The sequence below is a fragment of the Aspergillus niger genome, assembly GCF_000002855.4.
Source record: "Aspergillus niger supercontig An07".
Taxonomy (NCBI): Eukaryota; Fungi; Ascomycota; class Eurotiomycetes; order Eurotiales; family Aspergillaceae; genus Aspergillus; species Aspergillus niger.
In genome coordinates, this window is record NT_166523.1 from 1,565,725 (window position 1) to 1,588,396 (window position 22,672).

Here is a 22,672-nt window from a genome sequence, read left to right on the forward strand (position 1 = left end):
ATCTATCCGTCGAGAAAATCACATACTTATACTCTATCCCCTTAGTGACTGGTGATACATATGGAAATACTGGTCTCCTCAGCTTATAATTAAAGGTCGAGGAACTAAGGGCATCTGCTACCACGCGAGGCTGTCTGTCCCAGTTATCAAAACATTACCCCGCCGTGCGAGGAACCTTGCTGCTCTACAGCCAAGATGCGTCTCGTCAAGAACAAGATCGAGCACAATGGATCCGGAACGGTGACCTTGTGTCCTGAGGAGCCTGAGGACATGGTGCGGTATACTCTGTTCCTGGTCGAGGGGTAGCTCTTTGTTTAACTAACGGCTTCAGTGGCACGCATACAACCTCATCCGACCGAACGATCTCCTCCGCGCCAGCGCTATTCGTCGTGTCACCACAACTCAAGAAACCGGTTCCACTACCTCAGCTCGAGTCCACTTGATGCTCGAGATCCGTGTCAAGAACCTCGACTTCGATCCGCAGAGCTCGCAGCTGCATGTTAGCGGGACTATTGTGAACGAGACGGCACATACGAAGATCGGACAGCACCATACACTTGATCTGGAGCTGAATCGGAATTTCACATTAGAAAAGGAAGTTGGCGCGGACGGCGAGGGCGTCGGATGGGACAGTATCGCGGTGCAGATGTTGAAGGATGCGGTGGATGAAGGGGGACAACGGAGGGCGGAGGCGGTGGCCGTGGTGATGCAGGAAGGGTTGGCGCATATTTGCTTTATCGGACAGTTTCAGACTATCCTAAAGCAGAAGATTGAGATGTCGGTGCCCAGGAAACGACATGGTGGGGGTGATCATGATAAGGTGGGTTGTACCATTATTGATAATCCATCCCGGTGTTGGGGTTAGTGGTTTGTATGCTGACAGGTCTTCGTGGGAAAAGGGCATGTCGAAATTCTTCCAGGTTACACTCGATACGCTGCTGCGCCAGCTTGAATTCAACACCAGCTCGGCTTCACTCACCAGCAGCGAGACCGTTCGGCCGGTTCTCCTTGCATCGCCAGGCTTCGTGGCCTCCGGCTTCCAAAAGTACATCCAGTCGCAGGCATCCACTTCGACGCCGGCGCTTAAACGCCTCCTACCCAGTATTGTGGTTGTACACTCTGCTTCCGGTTATCTGCACTCGTTAGCGGAAGTCCTGCAGTCCCCAGCTGTGAAAACCATTCTTGCCGACACCAAGTACGCGCGCGAGACAAAGCTCATGGACGACTTCCTCGACCAGCTCCGCAAAGAAACCAACAAAGCGACGTATGGTCCGCGCGAGGTTGAATTCGCTGTCGACCAGGGTGCCGTTGGCCGCGGTGGTGGCGTGCTGATCATCTCCAATCGGCTGTTCAGGTCACAGGACGTGGCGGAGCGCAAACGCTGGGTATCGCTGGTAGATCGGGTACGGGATGTCGAGGGTGGAGAGGTGCGAGTGCTCAGCTCCGACCATGAGAGTGGAAGGCGACTTGATGGGCTAGGAGGGGTGGCAGCCCTGTTGACGTTTCCTATATTGGATGAGGATATAGAAGGGGAGGGGGAGGTCGAGCAATAGAGCCTATGTTTTGGGTGTGCACAGCCCGGGCACCTGCTGCTACTCCCTTCCTCTCGTAAACCCTGATGCTGGGTGTCTAGCCCCGTAACGTTGAACGAATGCACGACCCTCATAGCTAGTGTGTCTAAGACACTTATCATTCAAGTACCCGGAGAAGGTCCGAACGGAATGAATGCAACGGCAAAGACGTGTACAACATTCAGCAAGTCCCCCGAGGAGGGGGGGGGAAGACAACAGCGACGCTAGAAGCGCAGTACCCATTCCTGGCGCTTGTTTCTGGAAATCCTGTGCTCCGCCATGCTGGCGCAGAACTAACGGCAGGATTCGACGGAATGCAATTCAATTAGATGCTAGCAGACGATCATGTTTTCATCGGTGTGCGCAAGATAACTGTGCCATGAACACTAGTCCTACACCCGAGGAGCCAAAGCAGGCGGTAAAACCAGCGCCATGGGAAGAAGTTGACAATCCCTGTTGCTGCGGCTGAAAGGTGCATGTACATGTACATGTACATGTGCATGGCATGGCATGGCAGAGCATGTCATTGCATTGGCCGGTAACACCAGGCTAAACTTAGCCGAGTAGTAGTTTTGTTACCGGGTCCAGACTGCTTGAGTCACTGACTGCATTCCTCCTAAAACACCACCAGTCAGGCAACCTGCTAGGCAACATGGATCTGTACGTAAGCGTGTGGAGGATCAGCCCGGCGGCTCTTTCATAGGGACCGAGGTCCTCCAGCTGTCGTGTGGCTTGGGGCTGCTGGCGGCTAAGAAGTGACCTCGTCAGATGCAGCCTATCTCCCACCCAAAGAGGCTAGCTGGTTCTCTAGTCGAGCTGATCTTCAGCCGTTAGATGACCAGAAAGTTTAATTGTGATCGCTTAGCAGCTGGGAAACTCCCTAGGGGCTGTACGACGCTGGCTTCGTCTCTTTGTCCGTCGCATTAGCGTCCAGAGAAGGCCCGTCCTTGATTGGCATTCTCGTTCACTCTCCCGATGTCGGGAGACGCTTCCTCGGAGTCCATGATTTGAGGTTCACGTTGCTCAAAAACGTCCAGCAATATGTCATTCGCATGCAATCGGTCACAGGGTATATCCAAGTAAACAAAGAAACTCATCCAGACGTAAACAATCATCCTTGCGTGTAATTTCCCCCCAACAAAAAGAAAGCCCCAAAGAAATCAATAATGCGCTTCATCATCCCTCCCAAAAAAAAAGTCAAAAAAGTACATTCCCAAAACAACCACAAATGCTACTTCGTACTACCACTGGCCACACTGGAGGCCAAATTTGACCATGATCGCTTTCGCGGTTGCTGAGGATCAGGTATTCGTGTCCGCGGACCAGTGCTACGCTCCCGGTTTTGTGCATCGAGGTATCGCAGTTGGGCTTCACATTGCTCTGGAGTGTATGGTCCCGCTCCGAACTCCTTCATCTAATTCGTAATCTAATTAGCAAGGTCCATTGGGTCAAAGTGGTCATAGGTACTCACCTTTTGTGCAATTACGTTGTATTTCTCATGCTCCCAGTACTCCCGCGCTCTTATGAGCAGTCGGATCTGGATGACTTGATCGTTAATTAGTTGACAATTTGCGACAGCTCGGGCGCACGTACTCACATCATTCTCATCCCACCGTGCCAACCGCTCCTTCCGTCGCCGCAACATGCGCATTTGCAGACGTGCCTCCGAGGCATCTTTGTGGAACTTGTTCCGGAACATCTCCCGGATTACTTTCCAGGCTAGATTCTGCTCCCGAAGCCGCTCCACAAATGCGTCTTCCTCCTCAGCTTGCGGGTCTCTCCTCCCCCGACCCGGAGCCCGGGGCCTTTGGCTGTTTTGAGCGTCGGTTGCCCCTTGTCGTCGCTCTTGCTCCATGCGCTGGAGCCCTTCAGGATTAGGTAGTATTGTAACCGGTGCTTCCCGGGGTGTGACTGCCTGCTTGGGTCCACGTCGGGCCCTTTTCGCGGGTGGCGGTTGAGGTGATAGGATGGCTTCGCTGAAGCCAAAGTCGGGTTCCTCTGATGTATGTCCCAAACCTGCTGTGACTGTACGGGGGAAACTGCTGGGAAAGGGTGCGGTGATGCCCAGGCCTTGTGGTGGGACAGACTCGGGAACGTTGTAGTGGAATTCTTGTGAATGATGACTGAGCACCGGGCTTGGTCTGAAGGAGCTATCCGGAAGGCTGATCGGAGTCAAGATGGCACCAGTCGGGAAAGCTGCTGCGGTGGTATAAGGATGGCTGACACCTGTATAAGGTGACTATATGCCGGACTGGTTAGCAATCGGCGATCCAATAACATCTGAGTACAACGTACAGTATCGAGTGCGGTCCACTGAGGCTGCATACTGGCATAGTACTCGTCGAGTCCATCTCCAGGATTGGAGCCGCCATGGCTGAACACCATTGGCGCCGAGTATCCAATGGGTGTCTGAGGATACATTGGGAAGGCCAACGTGCGGTTTCTCAGTTGCAAAGGATGCAGGGGCTTTTATTGTGGAATGAATGTAACGTGGATGAAACACGCAAGAGGGCAAACTGCCAGCAGTGACAAGGCGACTAATATAATAGATGATCAAACTGGGCGAATGAACGAGTAGAGTGATTAAGAAGGCTTCTTCAGAATGAGTCAGATAGAAAAGAATTATAGTTCTTCACAAGTCGTAATCGTCAGGCGAAGGGCAAAGATTGCTTTTGAAATGAAATGTGGAAGGATGGAGAGGAAAAAGTTTGATGGACGTGCGTGTGGGTTCATATACTCGAGTAGGAGATATCAACAAAAGACAAAATGCCTCGCAAGGCAGGCCAGAAGTGTGAAGCCTTTGGTGATCGGGCTTAGAGAGCTCTAGTGAACATGGTAGGTACCGCCCACTTTCACTGTGCCGCAAAAATTGAATCGCAATCAGAGGTGTAGGTATGACCAGACGCCTGCATTTAAGCGCCCGCTGATTCCAGGCGGATGGCTCCATTTTCTAGAGGGGCAGGGGAGGAGAGAGAAATAATTTCTCATCTCTTGACATGACATGAGAAGGGAGACAATCCAGCCCCCAAAACCCCCCGGGGCTCAGACTTTGCATTCCCAGGCCCACCCACGTTACTCAAGAGCAAGGCAGTACCTGCTGCGATCTTAGTTCCGATGTACTGGATCCCTGAAGTGGGCACTGTCGAATGGGTAATGCCATGGAAGAGTGACAAAAACCGATACTTTAGCGAACCGCCCAAGGTCCATATCAAATGGCACTCAGTGGGTTAGCGCTGGAGATGACAGTATTGCTAATGGTCAAGTTCAACGGAGAAAGCCTAGCGGATAAGGAAGTTCCGGGTAAAGGATAGGGAAAAACTTGAAAAGTATAATAACAAATAATTAAATGACTACAAATCCGTCAAAAAAAGCGTGAAAAATACGCCAGAAAGTCTCCGAACGGCAGATGAACGCATCGCCAGTTCCTAGCCGCTACGGGAGGTGGAGATGGAGGGTGAGAGCGGCCAAGAGAAGACGAATTGACAAGCTACTAGACGCAGCCCCAACAACGGTAGGTAATAAGCCAGGATTCTGGTGCTTTGTTAGCCGGACGCAACTAAATCCTGTTCGGAAAGCTGTGGAGGAAACACGGTCACCAGCAAAACCGGCGGAGAGCCATCAAGGAAGCTCTATGAGCAGGGGTAGTACGGAAAGATAGGCCATTAAGCGCTTCTCCGTCGCTGCGGCTGCAAATCCCGGTGGATCAGAACGGACTGGACTAGACTAGGCTGGCGGGCTTGTCTGACAGACATGGGGAGACATGCTTGTTGTGGTTTTGCGATCGGACTAGTGTAATCGCCCTACGGAGTCGAGCTGACCACCAAGTATGCCCGCCAGGCCCGTAATGAACGTCCATGATGTATGGTTTCTTCCCATTCAGTCCACTCATGCGCGGGTGCCGGGAAGGCTGTCCCCTGGATCCAGCAGGTTCTGATATGATCGGTCCGGTGCTCATCCTGCCGGCTACCTGCGTTCAACCAAAGCCACGTGTCCCCGAAAGGAAAGGTGAGTTACGCGCCAGACGAGATGAGGATGGATGGGGTAGTCCTCTCCAAGACCTGCGAGTTGCTTCAATGGACGTCCATCTCCAACCATTATTCCAGACCGGAGATTCCCGCCATGGCACTGGCGCCTAAGGAATCGCCGGTTTGCTCGGGGAGGCCGTCTTGTTCTGGAATTCGGTTAGTGCCTTTCGCGCCAGATTTTCATACTGGACTTCCTTTCGGCGTCCGCGAGGGATTTGGCCCTATGGAACGGCCTTCTGACCGGCGTGTCATCGAGGCCCCTCCTACTGTCGGTTTGCGCACATCACCGCCATGTGGATGATCTTCATTCTTTCAGCGAGTCGAACGATCGGGGCCCCCGGGGCGTATCCACGTGATGTCACTTGGTCTCTCAATTTCCCCTCAGGGTTAGTGGATGACACCTTGTCATCAATCATAGTTTTTCCCCTTCATGAACGAAGACGAGGACAAAACAGGCCCGTCCTCAGGCTCACGCGCTAACACTAGTAATGATCTATTTTGGACCGGGCGCGGATCTGATCAAGAGCAGGAGGATGTCGGTCAATGCCGGGTTTACCGAATGAGGGCAAGGTTGTCGCCTAGGCGTTTTCGGCCCTCAAAATGGCCCCTTCGTTCTTCCCTCTCGTCTTTCCCCCTTTACCTGGGTTCCTCTTCGATGGTCCAATGCCCACACGAGGAGATGTGGCTATGGGTAGGCGCAGCAATGGCTGGTTGCAGTCCTGAAACGATGGGGTCGTTTTCACCTGTGTTTCACCTATAGCCCCTCGTATGCTGGGGGATGATCTCATCTAGTAATCAACCCTGCCACTGAATCATGGATGATCTAACCGTCAGCAACGGTTGAATTGGCATTCAAAATGTCCGTGTCCTAATCTGGTTTGGACCCATTCTGCATTACTACATTTCCAAAAAGATATAATTTGAGATTGTGAAAACTTGATGACGTGAGAGAAATCCATGCAAACAAAGACCCGAGCAATAAAGAAACAGACCATGAAGGAAGCGAAAGGGGGAGAACGAGCCCTAGGGATGTATATAATGCCCCGAGGGCAGTTGAATCGTGTAACCAAAACCGGCTGATCTGCAGCAGGATTTCTATATATGGGGTTTAAGGGCAGATAGTTCATTCGTGACTGCCCGTTACCCCGGTTGACTGCTTCGGACGAACGCCCCCGTTCACAGGGTACCCGTTATTGTCCTCGTCGTCTTCTTCATCTTCTAAGAACCCTTCCAGACTCTCGTCTTGGCTTGTCCCACGATGGTTTCCTAGCGTATCGTCGGCCGAGACGGAGATCCCCATTGCTCCCCAGCGGTTGTTCCTGGGTCTACCGCCACCAGCAACTTCCTCATCCTCCACGTCCTCGTCGTTCAAATTCTGCTCCTCATCTGCACTCCTTCGCTGCCGGAAATTCAGTATCTTGCTCACTAGCCAGCTATGGCGGAAATCTTCCGAGTCAACGACACCGCCGTTTCGGAGCTTCACGCGTTGGCGGGAGTAGTAAACCCAGGCGAAATCGACGTAGAAAGCCGTCTGGATGACACCGTAGAGGTCTGCAATTACGTCCCAATGACCCTCAGAGCCCAGTCCCCGCACAAGCCAATTGAGAATATAGAAGGCACGGTAGGATCCCAGCATAAGCAGGTAGTATGAATCGATGACTGTCGGAACGGTCGTTTGGCGCAAGAGCAACAATTGAGGGAGAACACAGACGGACTCTAATATAATCGAGAAAGTCCAGCAAGTCTGCATATCATCACGGTTTGGTTAGCGACGTCTGCAGGCCAATGCGAGCCATCCCACTTACCTCCGTGAACCATCTATCGGGATAACCACGATAGAAGATGACAATAGATATAGGAGCCAGAACCAGAGATAGAGCGACCGATATTATAGCCATCTTCCAGGCTCGCTCCCTTTCCCGTGTCCGGGGAAATACTCTCATCATCAGGTATATAACGTAGAACGAGGAGATGATATAAAATAGCTTGAAGAATACGAGGTAGAAGTGCTTCCATCCTGCCTTCGAGAAAAGGTCGAGATAACGAGTCACGAACACCAAAGCATAGAGCATCTGCGTCAGAAGGGAGACTCCTATTATTTGAAACGATGCTTAGCTCGCAGCACACTGCAACAATGCAAGTTATTATACGGACCTTCTGCGCTCTTATTGCGATGGATAGCCCATATCAAGACACATTTGGAGGAGATATGGGAGAGATCGGCCAGTAGCCGGAAGATATTGAGGTTCAGCATGGTCAATAGTGTATATATAGAAAGCTTGACACGCAGCTTTCACTGTGGAATTGTCCTGCAACCCACTTCTAGAGTACCATCAAGATAGCCCAGTAAGTTCGCGAGAGATGGTCCTCAATGGTCCTCGTGTGGACCGTGCTCAGTTAATCAACCCAGAGACCCGGTCGGGTAACGTAGGTTGTCGGCCACTGTATGACAATGCGGTCAATGCGAGAGATTATGGAAATTGTAAGACCAAGCACACTGGTCTTAAAGAGGCTGAAGATGCCACGACAAGAGCTGATGTAGCAGTGATGAGCGGTCTAATTGTCATGGACCTGCACCGGCCGCGTCGACCTGTGAGCTTCCGCCTTATCTGGTCTCAACCAAGGGAGCTCACCGTCACCGACGGGATCCACCTGCACCTGGGGGCCCCGTGCCGCGTGTCCCTCACGTGACCATCGGCGTGTCACAGTATCTCTTCTTGGTGACGTCAGGACGCCCTGTCCACCTTCTATCTCCGGTCTTCTTTCAATAGGGCAATGGTAGAAGATGTTGCTGGTCTGAAAATAAGCATTCCATGCTATGCCCTAGTACTCAAGAGCTTTTCATAAAACTTCTCGACAATCAGCGAACCACCTAACAAAGTGGTATCGAACAGCGCCGGGGAGCCTCACAGCTGTCAAGAGTCAACCCTGCTTCTACCATAGCAAAGTCTCCTGTAAACAATTATGGGCAGAGAACAGGTTAGAGAATACAAACTAGATCTTTCTGATTAACTTCAGGCTACTACAGACCCCTTCCTGACGTTGAATCTGCCATCAACTGTGTAATCCACTTTGAATGCTTGCCATGGACGCTGTGGGTTGGTTAGTAAAAACTCTCTATCCTCTTTTCGTCATGCTCTCTAAAGCCCACAGCCGCCGAGTGCAAGTGCCATCAAAGCTAAAGTGGGTTTAAGCGCATGGTACTAGCTCGGTGGTAGATGGTCTCGACAGACCGTTGCGCCAACCTGATCGCACCAAATTCGACACCGATGTGTAGATATTGTTGCATCCCTACAAATTCAGTTGCCGTCTCATCCCAAGTAGCTAGTAGACCAAGACTTGTGGATTAGTTGCTAACGCGGCAGTAGTAGCTCGAGGCTACTCCATTCGCGCGCTGCGTATGCATGGGAAACAAGAGTGGGGTAAAGGTGCCACCGCGTCTGGAGTAGAACGCTGCGATTGCCATCTCGGAAACTTCTGAGCCCTAGAATCATTGATGGTAGGGGCTTGTGCTTTCTATACAGTTCGATGGCGCTAAACTCGCAAAACAGAGCACCAAGTGCGTGAAGAGGATGAGAGAATTGGGGCAAGCAAAAAAAAAAGGAAGATCATGTCGACGGGTATATTGGCGAAGGTTCTCTCTTAGAGAGCACCATATTATATCGCAATCTTGAGTCGGATACAACAGCTAGTAAAGCCCGAGTGGTGTAATCGAACGCTGGTTTTGTCCCTCCTTTGCTTTGTCGTCTAACTTCATTTTTTAGCTCACATGCAATTCAGAGGAACGGCTGGCTATTCGCTAGAGCATCTCAGTACTCGCTCTTGTGGGTTTTTCAGATCCAGTGAAAGGCACACCTAGTAATGAACATAGTAGATTACGCACCAGTTTGTGCTCCTAAGCTTCAGAGTGGTTTGACCCATGCTGGCTGTAGATGATTCCTTGATTCTAGCTTGTGCGTCGGGACACCTTGCTTGTCTCATCCATACTTCTAGGAGAGACACTGAAGATTCTAAGAAGGAATATGGGCAGAATGTTGAGATAGCTGAATCAAGATTGTAGATTGTGTATAGTAATGGTCGAAGTTAGTTATGAGCAGCAATTCTGCCGCCAAATATCGGCCTTGTATGGGTCTGCGAGCTGAATCTTTGAACTCACATCTTCTGAAAAAGGCCCAGTAACATCATGCTTTTCAAGGACATCCAGCTAAAATCGTGATCTCGTTGAATACTAGAACTATGGTCCCCTGACTCACTGAGAATATTCTATGAGAGGAACGCATCGCAAGTCCAATACCCCTGCTGCTATAGCCGCTAAAGATAGGGAGATTGTGCCAGTAATTGGCTTAATGCATATCATAACGGTTTAAGGGAAAGAGGGAGATAATATCATTAGTTGGGTGCTTGATTAGGTGGAGATATATGGTAGAAATGAAGAGGAGAGGGGTGTCAGATATCAGTTCACATCCACCAAGTGGCCTCTCAGGTAGATGTTGGCCCCCTTTGCAGCACTTGTAGGTAGCTCCCGGTTTAGTCAATCATCTCAGTGGAAGTTACTTCGGGACGTATAGTATGGTACCTTACGTGGGCGTTTGAGCATCAAAAGTTTCAGAACTTCGGGATGTAGTATATAATAAGAACGAACAGTAACAGTATTTAGTAGCTCAATGCCATGTACTCAAGCTTATAAGCCTACTTGAATGCAGGCAGGTCATGTTTTCCCCGTCGTCGAAAGAATGCCTGTCCCAAGTGACCTTCGAAGCAAAAGCTAGTACCGATTTCCTTGCAATAGAGGATTTGCAACATCGTTACTTCGAGCGTAGGCACCCCATTAGACCATTTCAGGCAAGAAGCTTGCATATAATGTATCGTAACATGACTCCAGTGTATTGACTCTGAAACGAACCTTCGGCTAATAAATCACCTAAGTTTAAACAAAGCTCTGTTCGCCAGATGGAGGTAACTGAAACCTAAGAATATAAAGTTGAGCATGCGCCACATTGCCTTGATTCGTGACCCACTTCTTTTTCTGCCTAGTTAAAGGGTAATCCTCTTCTAGAAAAGTTCTCCTTGCGAGCGCTAAATGCATTAAAGGTACTACCCTAAATAGGCTCTTTCGCCGACCAAGATAGGGTCATCGAAAAGGTTTCTCCATCTCGAGATCTCAGTAACGTGCTTGAACCTGGGAATCCCACTACAGGATTCGTTCCAAGTGAGTAGCTCAAAGAAATGAGGCGGGATTAATAGTATTCTAAGAGCTGCCCACACTCGAACAATGACAACCTTGTACATACCTGCACAATGACATACTCTGATGCTGTGATCCACCACGTGTACGCCATCGCCATCAGCCAATTCAGTCCTACAGCCTAGTTATTGCGTATTATATGTTAGAGCCACTGAGACAAGCTATTCCAGCCTGGTAAGTAGTTGCATTGTTCGACTGCAAACCGAATGTCGGTTATGATTCCCTCCCTTCAATTGCATACGCCACTCCTTTAGCAGTCTGTTGTACATGGAGCTTCAACTGGTACTACAGCGATCGCTGGATACAGTACTCGCCCAAAGAGGAAGCCCATCGACATTCAGCCTGCAAGGTAAAGGATAGCGGGAATAGCGGACAGGACAGTAAGCCCTGTCATCGGAACGATAGGCGCACCGGGGGGACCGTGCTCGGAACGGACTCTCAGAGTTCCATAAAACGGTTCACGGGCCTATCTAGAACCTTTCAAACCAGCCTAGGAGGGTACAGATAAGGTGCTTGGGAGCGCGTGTAGAATGAACGAGAGAAGCTGTTTCTAGGGGGGCAAGCAGCCTACCTGACAAGTTACCTGGATCGATTTGAATTTGAAGAGAAACCGATCTTGCATCATGGGCCCCGCAAAGCCCTGCACTCATCATATGAAGCGGGAAGGGTGGACTAGACTAAAAGCAACGGTCGATGGGGAAAGGAGGAGGTAGCGGTCCTTTACCCCGCTCTCATTGTCTCCCATCAGGCCATTTCATTGGGAGGAAAAGTGAACCTGGCACCCACGTAAACAGCAAAGATCAGGATCCATGGTCCCTCGAGGTTTGCTTTTTACTTCATCTCTGGACTGCCAAGGCCCGAGATTTGCAGCTGGCGGCGCCCGTTTCATGTTGTAAGCTGCCTCGCGATCATCGGGATGTCTGGACCCCCTCATTGGCCTTGCCAACCTGCTTGGTTCTACTAAACACTGCAGCAGCACCAGGTTGACCTGGTCAAGCTGTCCAAAGACGGTGGGTTCTATGGTCAGATTGCCGCCACCACCATCATCGCTGTTCGTTTTGTTCACGGAACGGGCATTCTTGCCTGGATCCGTGGCTGACCAAGTGTTGAAGCTGGCTTCTAGAGATGGAGGCCTAATATGACTATGAAAAATCAACCTTGAGTCACCGGTCGGAAGAAAATGGGGAGACGGGAAAGCTCATCGTAGGTGTGAATACAAGGATAGGGTATCAGTAGAAGGACGCTGGGGGGAATGTCTCATCTGGCTGGCGTCGTCGGAACATGGGTGTGATGGTGGCGGTGATGGTGATTGATCCAAAGTGTCAAGTGTATGTATCGCATTGACCCAGGAGGGGATGAGGGGAAGATAATCTAGATAATCGGTGGAGGCCCTCGGCCTACGCAAAGGCGAAGAAGTAGAAGAAACGAAACCACCGGGTCATCCTTCCATCCAGGCAAATTTCTTTTTTAGGAAAAAGACGGGCCTATCGTGGATGGTGTGCAGAAGTGGTCCATGTACGAGAGTCGACCGTCTCCAGTAGTTCCGGTGGGCAGGACGAGTAGGAAGCCGGAGGAGGTGGCAGGAATGAATCTGATGCCTCGTCGCTGCTGAGGAGGAAAAAGCAAGCAGGCCTCGGAGGACGCGGGATTGGCGAGACGCTGCACTCCGTTTAGCCTTGGGGTGGATTCGAATCGAATTGTCTGTCTGTTCCCCCTCCCCTCCGCAGTACTAGTCAGAGGATTGAGTAAGGAAGAGGCTTTTGCGAGATTCTGTCGGTTTTCCCATCCGCTTCTCTCTCTTCCTTTTCCCTCTTGTTCCTCTTTCCCGGATCCTTTCCCTCTTGCCACTCCGGAGGTTCCCTTAGTCTTGTACTATCATTATATTATCCATTTCCATTTGTTCTTATTTACGGAAACTGGTAAACTGTAAATCAGAACCCAAAGTATTACCTACGGTGGATTTTCTGCCCTACTTGGAGACCTTACCTACTACTACTGACTGACTGACCGAGTGGTTGTTGCTCTTACTACGACCACTGCACCGACTGACTACTTTTTTTATCGGACAATCCAATTCAGTCTACTTCCTTACTACTTGGCTATCACTACTACTACCACTACTACTATTGCCTCACCGGCGGACAGACTGAACTGATCCTCTGAACTGACCCTTACTGACTTTGACCTGCCAATTCGATCCTGATCTGATCTACTCCCTCCCACTTACTACGACCACCACTACTTCGTTACTACTATTGCTACTACTACTACTACTACTACTACTACTACTACTACTACTACTACCACCACCACCACCGCCACTACCAGATCATCCTGCCTATCAGAAAAAACCCGAGACTCTTCTTCGAACCATGAACTTTGACCAGTAAGCCTCTCTTTACACTCTCAGTCGGTCTCCATCTCCACTTGTCCTGACCAGAACGTCTTATCATCGCATCTCCAGTACTCCGTACTATGTCCAGCCTCTGTATCCTAAGATGCTAGAAAGGTCTTCCTGTGACTGTGCCTAAGCCTGTTTATACTTACTATCTTTTCCCCTCTCCTTCCCCCTCTCCCCTTCCCCTCCCCTCACCCTTCACAGCCTCCTCATCGCCCATTCACCTGAGTTACCTCACTCTCCCCCTCCGTCTCTCTCTCTTTGTCCCTTGACTTTCCTCGCAACCATTCCGACTTCATATATGCATGTAACAATCCTTCCGACTCTTTCCTTCTTTTCCCGTCATCTACCTCATTTCCCTGCGGCGCTACTGCCACGCCGTATGATGCGCCGGTGTCATCGTCACTTTGGTGTAACCAGGCGCTCGCTTCCCTGAACCTGACCGGCCAATCTCCACGGAGCGTTCCTTGAGTAGCAGATTTGCTAATCTCATAAGCATGTGTATCTACAGATGAATCGACGGAACGTGATTGGGATAACTGCGTATCATCAGCCATGTCGTAAGTCCCCCCTCGTCCTCCCCAACCCGAAGGTGAAGCTGGCCTCTGGGACTGCGCAGCGTCGGCAGCAGCTGTCCTTCCATATATACTTGGTCTTGAGATACCTCGCGCCCACCCCCCTCAGGTCATGTGCTTGACTTGGAGTGTTTCTCTTGTAATTTACTTACTATGCCTTTGTATCCGTTCCCTCTTTCGGCTATCTTACAGTCCTGTCCGTTCCCTCCACTTGCGATTGACAAAGTGACTGGCTCGTTCTATTATTATTGACATTATCGTTCTGGCCTTGCATTCACTTCTACTTTATCTCCCCCTTCCTTTTTTTTGATTATTTTTCTCGTGTCTTGGGCTCATCTCTGACACTGGCGCCTTTGGCTTGTCCCTCTACAACAGGTCCCCTCCAACATCTAAGCGAATCAAGACTTCCATCTCTGCCAACGCGCCATCACACCTGATAGCTCAACAGCAAGTCAATCCCTTTTCAAGAGTGCCTTCTTTTGAGGGCATTCCTATGCCCCAAACTCAGATTCCTCCCCAAAATCCGCGCAAACGCCGTGCTTCCCCCCAGTCAAGCTCTGCGGCTACCATGGCGGCGCCAGGCGCGGCTCCGGCAACTGGAGAAACCGCGCACGAGCAAGGGCCTGGGGGATCAGAGCCTGCCCCCAAGAAGAAGGGGAGGACCAACACTCCTTGGACTGCTGAGGAAGAGCAGAGGCTGAAGACTATGCGCGATGCGGGTCGCACCTGGAGCGAGATTGCCAAGGTCCATAAAGCGCCCCTGCTTCAATACCCTCCACTACGTCACGCATGCTGACCTGAAATTCCCGGGTGCTACAGACATTCCCTACCCGGACCGAAGGTAGCGTCAAGAAGCATTGGTACAAGGTAAGCAGATCCTAGTCGCTCTTTGTCCGAAGACAGGAGAAGATACTTAAGCCACGACAGGACATGCACTATGCCGAATTTGCTGAAGATGAGGTAACGACCCTTGGCATACGACTTTTTTTTTTTTTTTTTTTTTTGTCAAGCGATGCTAAAAGGAAGGACAGTCCGTAGCACTCCGAGAAGCGATTAGGGAATACGATGCGAATAAATGGAAGGCGATTGGACTGAAAGTTGGAAAGCCAGCCAAGGTAACATCTCCGGGCCCTGTAGATGCCTTGCTGAGTTGTTGACATGAGTGAATCAGGCGTGCGAACAGTATGCAAAAGAACATTTCAAGGATCTTTAGATTTCTTACGAACTATTGACGACGTGATGACCAATGCATCGTCTTCCGCACATTTAACGAATCGACGATGGGCATGAGTTTTGGATTCACATTGCTTTAGGCTGAAGATCTCAAGGCAGTGTTCGATGTTAGCCACAATTTGCAAAGTATCGGGCGAAGGGTTATCGGAGTTGGCTTGCGTCTTTCGTTTTACTTTCTGCTGGTCCCGTTTGGTCGACTATTTCCCACCTCTTCTTTTTACAAGCGCCTTTCCTGGTTACTTCGTCTTGTTCCTCGTCCCCTCATATCCTGGGTGAATACCACTGTTCGTTTCGCGTAACTCCTTGACGGGTCTTTGCAGCAGCTTTTCGCCGCGGAAGGGACAGCGTACCCTGGACAGAAATTCTGTCGCGCACCCAACAACACGTTGAAGCTTGCTGTAAGGTTTTCAATTTTTTCTATAGAAAGGAATCTAGTAGAAGCTTTCTCTCGGTGTCCGGCACTGAGTGGTCACCACCATGATGAGCTGTTGCTGATGTTGTACTTATATTTCCGTAGGTGACCGAGGTAGTAAGCATTTTATGCTACTAGCTGCTAGTTGCTTAACATTTAGCCGACACAAGCCGAGTAGGGCGAGTGGGAGTGGGGAGTAGGTGTAATCGTGGGATAGATAGCAGTACTATATCCGAAGTCGGGGAAGATGAGAAGCGGAGGGGATCCGCCCGCCTGAAAACCGAATCTCCCCGCGGCAGATTACGATTTTATCGCCTCAAGAGTGGAATCTTCTACCCGCTCCACTTACACTCGCCGGAACTACAATCGTTCCATCTCCCTGTCAGATTACTGGCTAGCATTCTGCACGACTGCAATTGGTGTGGGATATCTGCATAGCATTGATCAAAAACTGGTATTTCCTTTCGAGAAAAGAAAAATAAACGAGACTCATTACGATCTCTCAAAACTGTTAGAGAGGAATTTTGACTGACGTGCGATTGGCGTATGTGTTCCACCAGGTGTAATCGCCACGACGAATCCAGTGCCTTCGCAACAAGTACAGCTCTCCCGCCTTCCTACAGAAACCTTATGCAAGGGACGGCTATCATGAAGACGAGTAGCGTGGTTTTGTCTGTCGATCAAGGTATCTAGGTAGCGTGCCTGCATGAAGACCGGTGTTCAACAACTGGATGTCACACACACTATCCGGACTAATATCACCCTCATTCATCATGTGGAGAGATGCTTAAACTCACCGGATACTGTGATGACTCCCGTTTGTTGTTCTGAGATCATACGGTTGAACTTGATCTGGATAATTCCAGCGAAAGGACTCATGCGCGCTTTTCTTTTCTTCATACCCCACCTCTTCCCCGGTCATATAACTGACATTGTGCATCAGGATGTCTTCGCCGCAAACTGTCCCCACCCTAGGGTCTCCCTATGAGAAGGAAATCTCAAGGATCCGTTCGACAGAAGATACTTCTCCTCCCACCGAAAATGCCGAGAAAAGAGCCCAGAGGCAGCCCGGTGGGCCGTTTGCCTCTTCGAGAATGGCTGCATATCTTAGACGATTCGAACAGCAGCTCGTCGAATATAATCTGGAAGCCCGTGGCATAGAGCGGGTGCAAGAGCATGAACGGATGTCCAAGTTGACTTGGGTTTCTTACATGCAGGCTTTCTTGCTTTGGGTCTCGATCAACTTGGCGGCCAACAACATCACACTGGGTATGCTGGGACCTGCTACATACGGACTGAGCTTCCTTGACTCGGCTCTATGCGGAGTGTTCGGTGCTTTAGTCGGTGCCATAGTTTCTTCGTGGATGGCCACATGGGGCCCTATATCCGGTATTCGGACTATGGTATGCTATCACACTTCCCTTAGAAAAAGCTGGCTGAGTACTAATATTCTCAGGCATTCGGACGCTATTCAATGGGATGGTGGCCCAGCAAACTCATCGTCATCTTGAACCTGATCCAAATGCTGGGATATGGCTTGATCGACTGCGTGGTTGGCGGGCAGATCTTGTCCGCCGTTTCACCACATGGACACATGACGGTTGCTGTGGGTAAGTTGGTAGTGTTTCGAGCTGGTATTGTACGGTTATTGATGAAGAGAAGGCATCGTGATCATCGCCATCATCAGTTGGGTCATAGCCACTTTCGGCATTCAAATCTTCCATTACTACGAGCGGTATGTGTGACTGACCAAGGTTTCTAAATTTTGCTACTGACGGTACCAGATTTGCCTTTCTCCCCCAGCTTATCGTTGTTTGCATACTGTTCGGTATGTCGGGGACGAAATATGACTTGTCCACACCATCCACTGGCGACGCTCGCACAGTAGCCGGAAACCGGTAAGTCCACTTCAGGTCATTTAATAAACTCATACTCACATGTCACCCACTCGCAGTCTGTCCTTCTTCTCGCTTTGTCTCAGTGCCGCAATTACATATGCACCTCTTGCGGCAGACTTCTTCGTCTATTATCCTCAGAATACCTCGAGGACATCTCTCTTTTTCCTCTCCTTGGGCGGCCTAATGACCTCTTTCACCATGGCATTCCTCGTCGGCATCGGTCTCGCATCGGGCATCACCTCGGACCCAGCGTACAGCAAAGCATTCGCCGACGGTGCCGGAGCACTTATCGTCGAAGGGTTCAGCCCTCTTAATGGATTTGGCAAGTTTTGCGCCGTAGTCGTTGCACTCGGTCTTATCGCCAACACCATCCCACCCACGTACTCGGCTGGCGTAGATTTCCAGATCCTCGGAAGATACGCCGAAAAGGTGCCCAGAGCCATTTGGAACGCCATCGGAGTGATCATCTACACTGTGTGCGCCCTAGCGGGCCGAAGCAATCTTTCCGACATCTTCACCAACTTCCTCGCGCTCATGGGCTACTGGGTCGCCATCTGGATAGCCATTATCCTAGAAGACCGCTTTATCTTCCGCGCCCGCAGCGGATACAACTGGCATTCCTGGAACGACCCGTCGAAGCTGCCCTTGGGCATTTCCGCTTTCATTGCCTTCTTGATCGGTTGGGCAGGCGCGATCCTATGCATGGCGCAGGTGTGGTATATCGGGCCTTTGGCACGATTGGTGGGTGAATATGGCGCCGATGTAAGCAGACCCGATGACATGACAAACAAATATTTGATTGCTTCACACACTAACTAAACAAATATAGATGGGCACCTACGTTGCTTTTTCATGGACGTGTGTGGTCTATCCGCCTCTCCGATATGTCGAACTCCGCTACTTTGGACGGTGAGGTGGCGGCAATGGCGCAATGCCATTGGGCTTAAAAGAGCACTACTATTCAATTCAACATTGCAAACTGCTCTATATATGAGTCATTGGCCTTGTAGAGTATATTCAGACTGATCATGTACTATATGATCGTACTACTATGTTGATCAATAGACATCATTGTCTTTCAAAACAAAAGAATTGTACATCAAATTGAACTAGTACCTCGAAAAATCTATTCTATCATCACTGTCCTCTAATAAACATAGAAGTAACCAATCATTCATCACCATCATCATCATCATCATCATCCTAATCTCCAAGGAACACTTACACACCAACTAACCAATACCTTCACCTCATTTACTAAATCCCAAGAATGAACCAATGAGTAGTAGTACCCCTAACACCGCCTACTTTCTCACCTACCTACCTACCGATATAGGCAAAAAGGATTCCTGGGCAGCCTAACACGTTAGTTTCTATATACCACGTGATACGGCTAATATTTCCTTCCTTCCTTCCGTTAGTTTCCGCTGTTCCGGACATCATGCCACCCAGCCTACCCAATTCGCACAGTTAGTTGACTAGACTAGACTATCAGTCGCTTGATCAGCTCACTTCACCGTACCATAATCTAGGTATGTTTTTCTTTCAAGCCACGGTTACTAGTATGTACTTACTAGATTTGTCGGTCTGTCTTATGAGACTACCTAGTAGTAGCAGTACTTGTAGTAGGTAGGATAGTTTAGTTTAGTGTTGTGTAGGAGTAGTAGTACTTGATAGGATATATCATGTACTTGCAACTGTTATATCATCCGAGTTTGAGGTGATATAAGTCTCGTTGGTAGATCTACAGTAACTCAGAAGAAGAACACTAAAAAGAAAGAAAAACGGAATTGGCGAAAGTATACAACGGTATTGGTTTCAAACGATACACACACACACAACACAACACAACTAATAGTTCATCCCGATGAAATCTTGTACAGAATCTGACACCCTATCTCTATCTCTCTCACTCTTTTGTGACTGTCTTGCCAGAACACACCCTGTCTCACGCATGTACACAATACAGATTATATGTCGGATTGTCTTTTCCTTTTGGTATCTCGCTTCACTCCAATTGTTTCTCTTTGCTCCGAATCGAAGAAGTAGCACCTAAGTAGGGAAGTGGGAAAAAAAGAAAAAGGACAATCGCTCCATTCATTGTAGTAGTACATTGTATTTACCGGTACCAGTACTCAGGCTTGACGAAGTCGGCGAAGGTCTTGGGCTCCTCATGGGGAGGGTGGCCGTGACCGTGGTCGTGGTCGTCTGGACAGAGAGCAATTAGTACACCGCACACCGAATGATAGCCATCAACTGGGGCTGAATTGAAAGGGAAGTTACTTACGAGCGTGGGGGTCCTCCAAGGGGCCGACGTAGTTCAGCTTGACAACGTTACCGCACTCGCCGCAGCGCTCGATGGGGCGGTCACGGGAGACCTGTATTGTGGCTTGATTAGGGATCATGCTATCACAGGAGGTAAACAGCACGGAAGAATTCGGCTTACAGTCAGCCAGTTGACCTGGTGAGAGTCGGCGGGGAAACCGGTGCAACCAGCGTACTGCTCGTCACCAGCACCGTTGACGATGATGGGGTTCTCGAGGGTTCCTATAAAACATTATATCAGCTCCCACCCGCGCGAGTCATCTATTCAAGACTCCGGTAGACACCGCACAGAGCGGAATAGCGTATGACATACCCTTGCGGGAGGCATCGAGGGGACGCATGTCGAAGATATCAATGCCCTGCATCTTTCCAACGAGTTCGAGACGCTCGAGACCAGTGGCGTGCTCGATATCGGCGGGAACGGTACCGGACTTAGCACCCGGGGGGATGAGGTCTTCCTCGGTCTTGATCTCTGTTCAGGAAAAAAGCGCACAATCAGTATGATGTCAACCATATATCAAGGCATCGAGAGGATGCAAGTAGCCGGCTATCAAATGTCCCCAGCGCCCGAAACCCCGCATAAGATGCCCAATTGCAATGTTCACTCGCCGTACGAGTCGCAATTGCTATCTTGCACGTGTATCCGTAGGGATAATTGACGCTTCATGTAGGAGTGGATGTGAGGCCACTCACCATCGAAAGAAAGGATCTTGCCCTCCTGCTTCACCTCATACTTCTTGCTGTTGACTATAGGAGCAGCAATGGCATGTTAGCTCGTATATCCAGATCAGACATCCACATTCCCGTGCAATTGGCACATATAGAAGCCATGGCAGCGCGGTAGAGAAGGGATGGCTGCCACTGCTGGGGTGCAGAAGAGGCGGTCTTTTGATCTGACGATGAGGGTCACGTACAGCGGGTGACGGAGGAAGAAAAGGGACGGGCAGCGAGAGCCCGGGTAGGGGTGCGCCTGGCGAGGGCGAAGGCTGTGCGTTGGAGGAACATTGTCCTGGTGGGTGGGTTGCAATGACGGCAGACAAGGCAAGGACGTTTGGAGATGAGGGAGTTTGGAGGTTGAGGTGAGTTTGAAGCCGCTTCGGCCCGTGGTCGCCTGCCCTTAGTCAGCGCCGGGGATTGATTGGTTGCGGAGCTTCTCCGGCTGCCCGCAGTGACCTGGTCCGCAGACCTACTCGATTGGGTGTCCGGCTTAGGGCTTAGGGTCTATAATCTGCTCCAGTGGTCTTCTGCGGTCTGCCGTAGATAAGGAACACATGCCCCGGCCGAGCAATGGCCGCGTTCAGCCCGGGATCAGCCGGTGCTAAACTGCGAGAGCGGACGCTAGTGTCGGTTCATTGCGAACGAACAAATGCCGGCGCCATATGTTCCCCCGGGCTAAAATGAATTATCATACATCACTTAATACCTTACATCAACCCGTCCCTATAGTGACTCAGAGTTATGCTGATCATCCTCCCGTGCCTACAACAAGCCTGCACCACCAGCCCTATCGGAGACCCGACATTTGAACCAATATGGAGAGTAAGGAGATCAGAGGGTCCAAGCAGGGCCGAATCTGGCGACAGTAGATATAAATATGAAAATTCCCCAACGCTTTTACTCATGGAGCTGCATGGCTTTCTCGCGGCAAGCAGCTGGGGTGAAGCCATTTCCAACCTTCCCTGCAATGATGCGCCACCGATCGTTCTCGTACTCGTGCATTGCCCGCTGCAGCCTTTGTACCTATTCCCTTCATTAGCATGTGTGAGACAGGCGTAGAAATACATCAGGAGCAAATCGAACCATTTCGTCACTCCAAGCTACATCCTTAGCCTTCAGCTTGGTGCAGTATCGGACTTGCAAGGTACCGCTCGTTCGGCCCGGGAAGAAGTCTGCAATTTGCTTCCACGTCAAGTTCTTGTTTTCCTTCAACTACACCAGTAGAGCGTCCTCTTCGGGAGTAAACTTCAGTTTTGGTCCTCGAGGCCTGGGGGCTGGATCAGGCATTCCAGGCTGGCCCACCACACTCGGCGGGCCCGAGGGCAAAGGAGGAGATTCCACATTCACTCCATGACGCCCTGGGGCGCGCAGCGCTGCATGGGGCGGGAGTCGATGGTGATGGTGATGTTGCGGCAGGGCCACAGAGTCCGTGGGCCCAAAGCCATGGTTTGACATGGGATGCTGCTGAGATGATGCGCCATGGACACCGAAGAGCATTTCGGGAGAGTGCGAGGGTTCGTGAGGGGCGTCAGCTGAGAGGACTGATAGCTGCGGCCGCAGGCCATGGTCGGGGTTCCCATCCTCTTCGGTCTCCGAGTGATGGCGTTTTTTCTCGCGCTGGATAGGGGGGATTTCGAAGCTGGCAGGTGGATACTGCACTGGAAGGTGTCGTGGGAGCATCTGGGGCGGGCCGAGGACAACGCTCTGCGACATATCATGAACTGACGGTTGCTGAGTGGCTGCTGATAACACGGTCGCGTTCGCATGATGTTGCTCAAATGCCGTCGTGCTATGAGAGGCTCCCTGAGAGAATGGAGGCTCGGGCTGCTTATGGTGCTGGAGATGCGGCTGCTGTGCGTGGTAAACAAGCGTGCCTGCGTGTTCCTCAGGTTTGCAGGTAGCATGTTGAGAATAATCAATAGCATACTCTCGATACGGATCCGCCAGCGTCGCGGACATACATCTGCGCCGCTAGAGCCTAACAGCCCTGGCAGGCTACTGACCGGCTCTAGAAAAAGAAAAGGGAGAGAAAGGAAGGAGGTCGAGGGTGCTATCTCGACGGAAAAGGGCTGTCAAGAGATAGGTTGGCTGACTGTCGGAGTTCGTCCGACGAAGCGAAGGGTGACAGATCGTGAAATCCTCTGGGTTGGAAGCAAGGGTCAAAGCTTTGGCCATGTACAGACCGATATTCTGAAGCTTGGAGAATTTGGATATCGCCGGTTGACTCCAGAGCGTGAGGCGCGATACTATGTGGTCGTCAGAATTACAGGTCA

The 22,672-nt window shown here is 50.6% G+C and overlaps 10 protein-coding genes across 10 annotated transcripts; 5 read left to right on the forward strand and 5 right to left on the reverse strand.

Annotated features, from left to right (window-relative positions):
• Positions 1-195: 195 nt before the first annotated feature.
• Positions 196-1,553, forward strand: An07g07310 (uncharacterized protein; the record flags this gene model as incomplete). Its single annotated transcript, XM_059748577.1, has 3 exons — positions 196-279; positions 332-820; positions 900-1,553. 3 exons carry the CDS (start codon positions 196-198, stop codon positions 1,551-1,553), a joined length of 1,227 nt encoding a protein of 408 aa, XP_059606918.1.
• A 1,249-nt stretch (positions 1,554-2,802) lies between these two features.
• Positions 2,803-3,992, reverse strand: An07g07320 (uncharacterized protein; the record flags this gene model as incomplete). Its single annotated transcript, XM_059748578.1, has 3 exons — positions 2,803-2,985; positions 3,043-3,810; positions 3,867-3,992. 3 exons carry the CDS (start codon positions 3,990-3,992, stop codon positions 2,803-2,805), a joined length of 1,077 nt encoding a protein of 358 aa, XP_059606919.1.
• A 1,436-nt stretch (positions 3,993-5,428) lies between these two features.
• Positions 5,429-6,356, forward strand: An07g07330 (hypothetical protein; the record flags this gene model as incomplete). Its single annotated transcript, XM_059748579.1, has 3 exons — positions 5,429-5,576; positions 5,617-5,864; positions 6,015-6,356. 3 exons carry the CDS (start codon positions 5,429-5,431, stop codon positions 6,354-6,356), a joined length of 738 nt encoding a protein of 245 aa, XP_059606920.1.
• Positions 6,357-6,719: 363 nt separating this feature from the next.
• Positions 6,720-7,850, reverse strand: An07g07340 (uncharacterized protein; the record flags this gene model as incomplete). Its single annotated transcript, XM_001391771.3, has 3 exons — positions 6,720-7,340; positions 7,402-7,688; positions 7,751-7,850. 3 exons carry the CDS (start codon positions 7,848-7,850, stop codon positions 6,720-6,722), a joined length of 1,008 nt encoding a protein of 335 aa, XP_001391808.1.
• Positions 7,851-7,957: 107 nt separating this feature from the next.
• Positions 7,958-8,873, forward strand: An07g07350 (uncharacterized protein; the record flags this gene model as incomplete). The annotated part of the gene is made up of 4 exons (XM_059748580.1): positions 7,958-8,188; positions 8,491-8,575; positions 8,615-8,698; positions 8,815-8,873. 4 exons carry the CDS (start codon positions 7,958-7,960, stop codon positions 8,871-8,873), a joined length of 459 nt encoding a protein of 152 aa, XP_059606921.1.
• A 3,435-nt stretch (positions 8,874-12,308) lies between these two features.
• Positions 12,309-13,538, reverse strand: An07g07360 (hypothetical protein; the record flags this gene model as incomplete). Its single annotated transcript, XM_059748582.1, has 4 exons — positions 12,309-12,713; positions 13,069-13,090; positions 13,316-13,368; positions 13,473-13,538. The coding sequence occupies 4 exons, from the start codon at positions 13,536-13,538 to the stop codon at positions 12,309-12,311; spliced, it is 546 nt and encodes a 181-aa protein (XP_059606922.1).
• Positions 13,539-13,794: 256 nt separating this feature from the next.
• An07g07370 (uncharacterized protein) lies at positions 13,795-15,027 on the forward strand (the record flags this gene model as incomplete). The annotated part of the gene is made up of 6 exons (XM_001391774.3): positions 13,795-13,799; positions 14,190-14,559; positions 14,634-14,681; positions 14,742-14,774; positions 14,846-14,929; positions 14,986-15,027. The coding sequence occupies 6 exons, from the start codon at positions 13,795-13,797 to the stop codon at positions 15,025-15,027; spliced, it is 582 nt and encodes a 193-aa protein (XP_001391811.1).
• A 1,376-nt stretch (positions 15,028-16,403) lies between these two features.
• On the forward strand, positions 16,404-18,465 carry An07g07380 (uncharacterized protein; the record flags this gene model as incomplete). Its single annotated transcript, XM_059748583.1, has 7 exons — positions 16,404-16,862; positions 16,916-17,069; positions 17,119-17,194; positions 17,244-17,357; positions 17,414-18,119; positions 18,187-18,266; positions 18,423-18,465. 7 exons carry the CDS (start codon positions 16,404-16,406, stop codon positions 18,463-18,465), a joined length of 1,632 nt encoding a protein of 543 aa, XP_059606923.1.
• A 1,011-nt stretch (positions 18,466-19,476) lies between these two features.
• An07g07390 (uncharacterized protein) lies at positions 19,477-20,687 on the reverse strand (the record flags this gene model as incomplete). Its single annotated transcript, XM_001391776.3, has 6 exons — positions 19,477-19,565; positions 19,645-19,735; positions 19,804-19,904; positions 19,996-20,154; positions 20,376-20,429; positions 20,597-20,687. 6 exons carry the CDS (start codon positions 20,685-20,687, stop codon positions 19,477-19,479), a joined length of 585 nt encoding a protein of 194 aa, XP_001391813.1.
• A 924-nt stretch (positions 20,688-21,611) lies between these two features.
• Positions 21,612-22,361, reverse strand: An07g07400 (uncharacterized protein; the record flags this gene model as incomplete). The annotated part of the gene is made up of 1 exon (XM_001391777.3): positions 21,612-22,361. A coding segment is annotated over one exon (750 nt), but the record flags the coding sequence as incomplete, so codon positions are not given.
• Between the last annotated feature and the right edge of the window lie 311 nt (positions 22,362-22,672).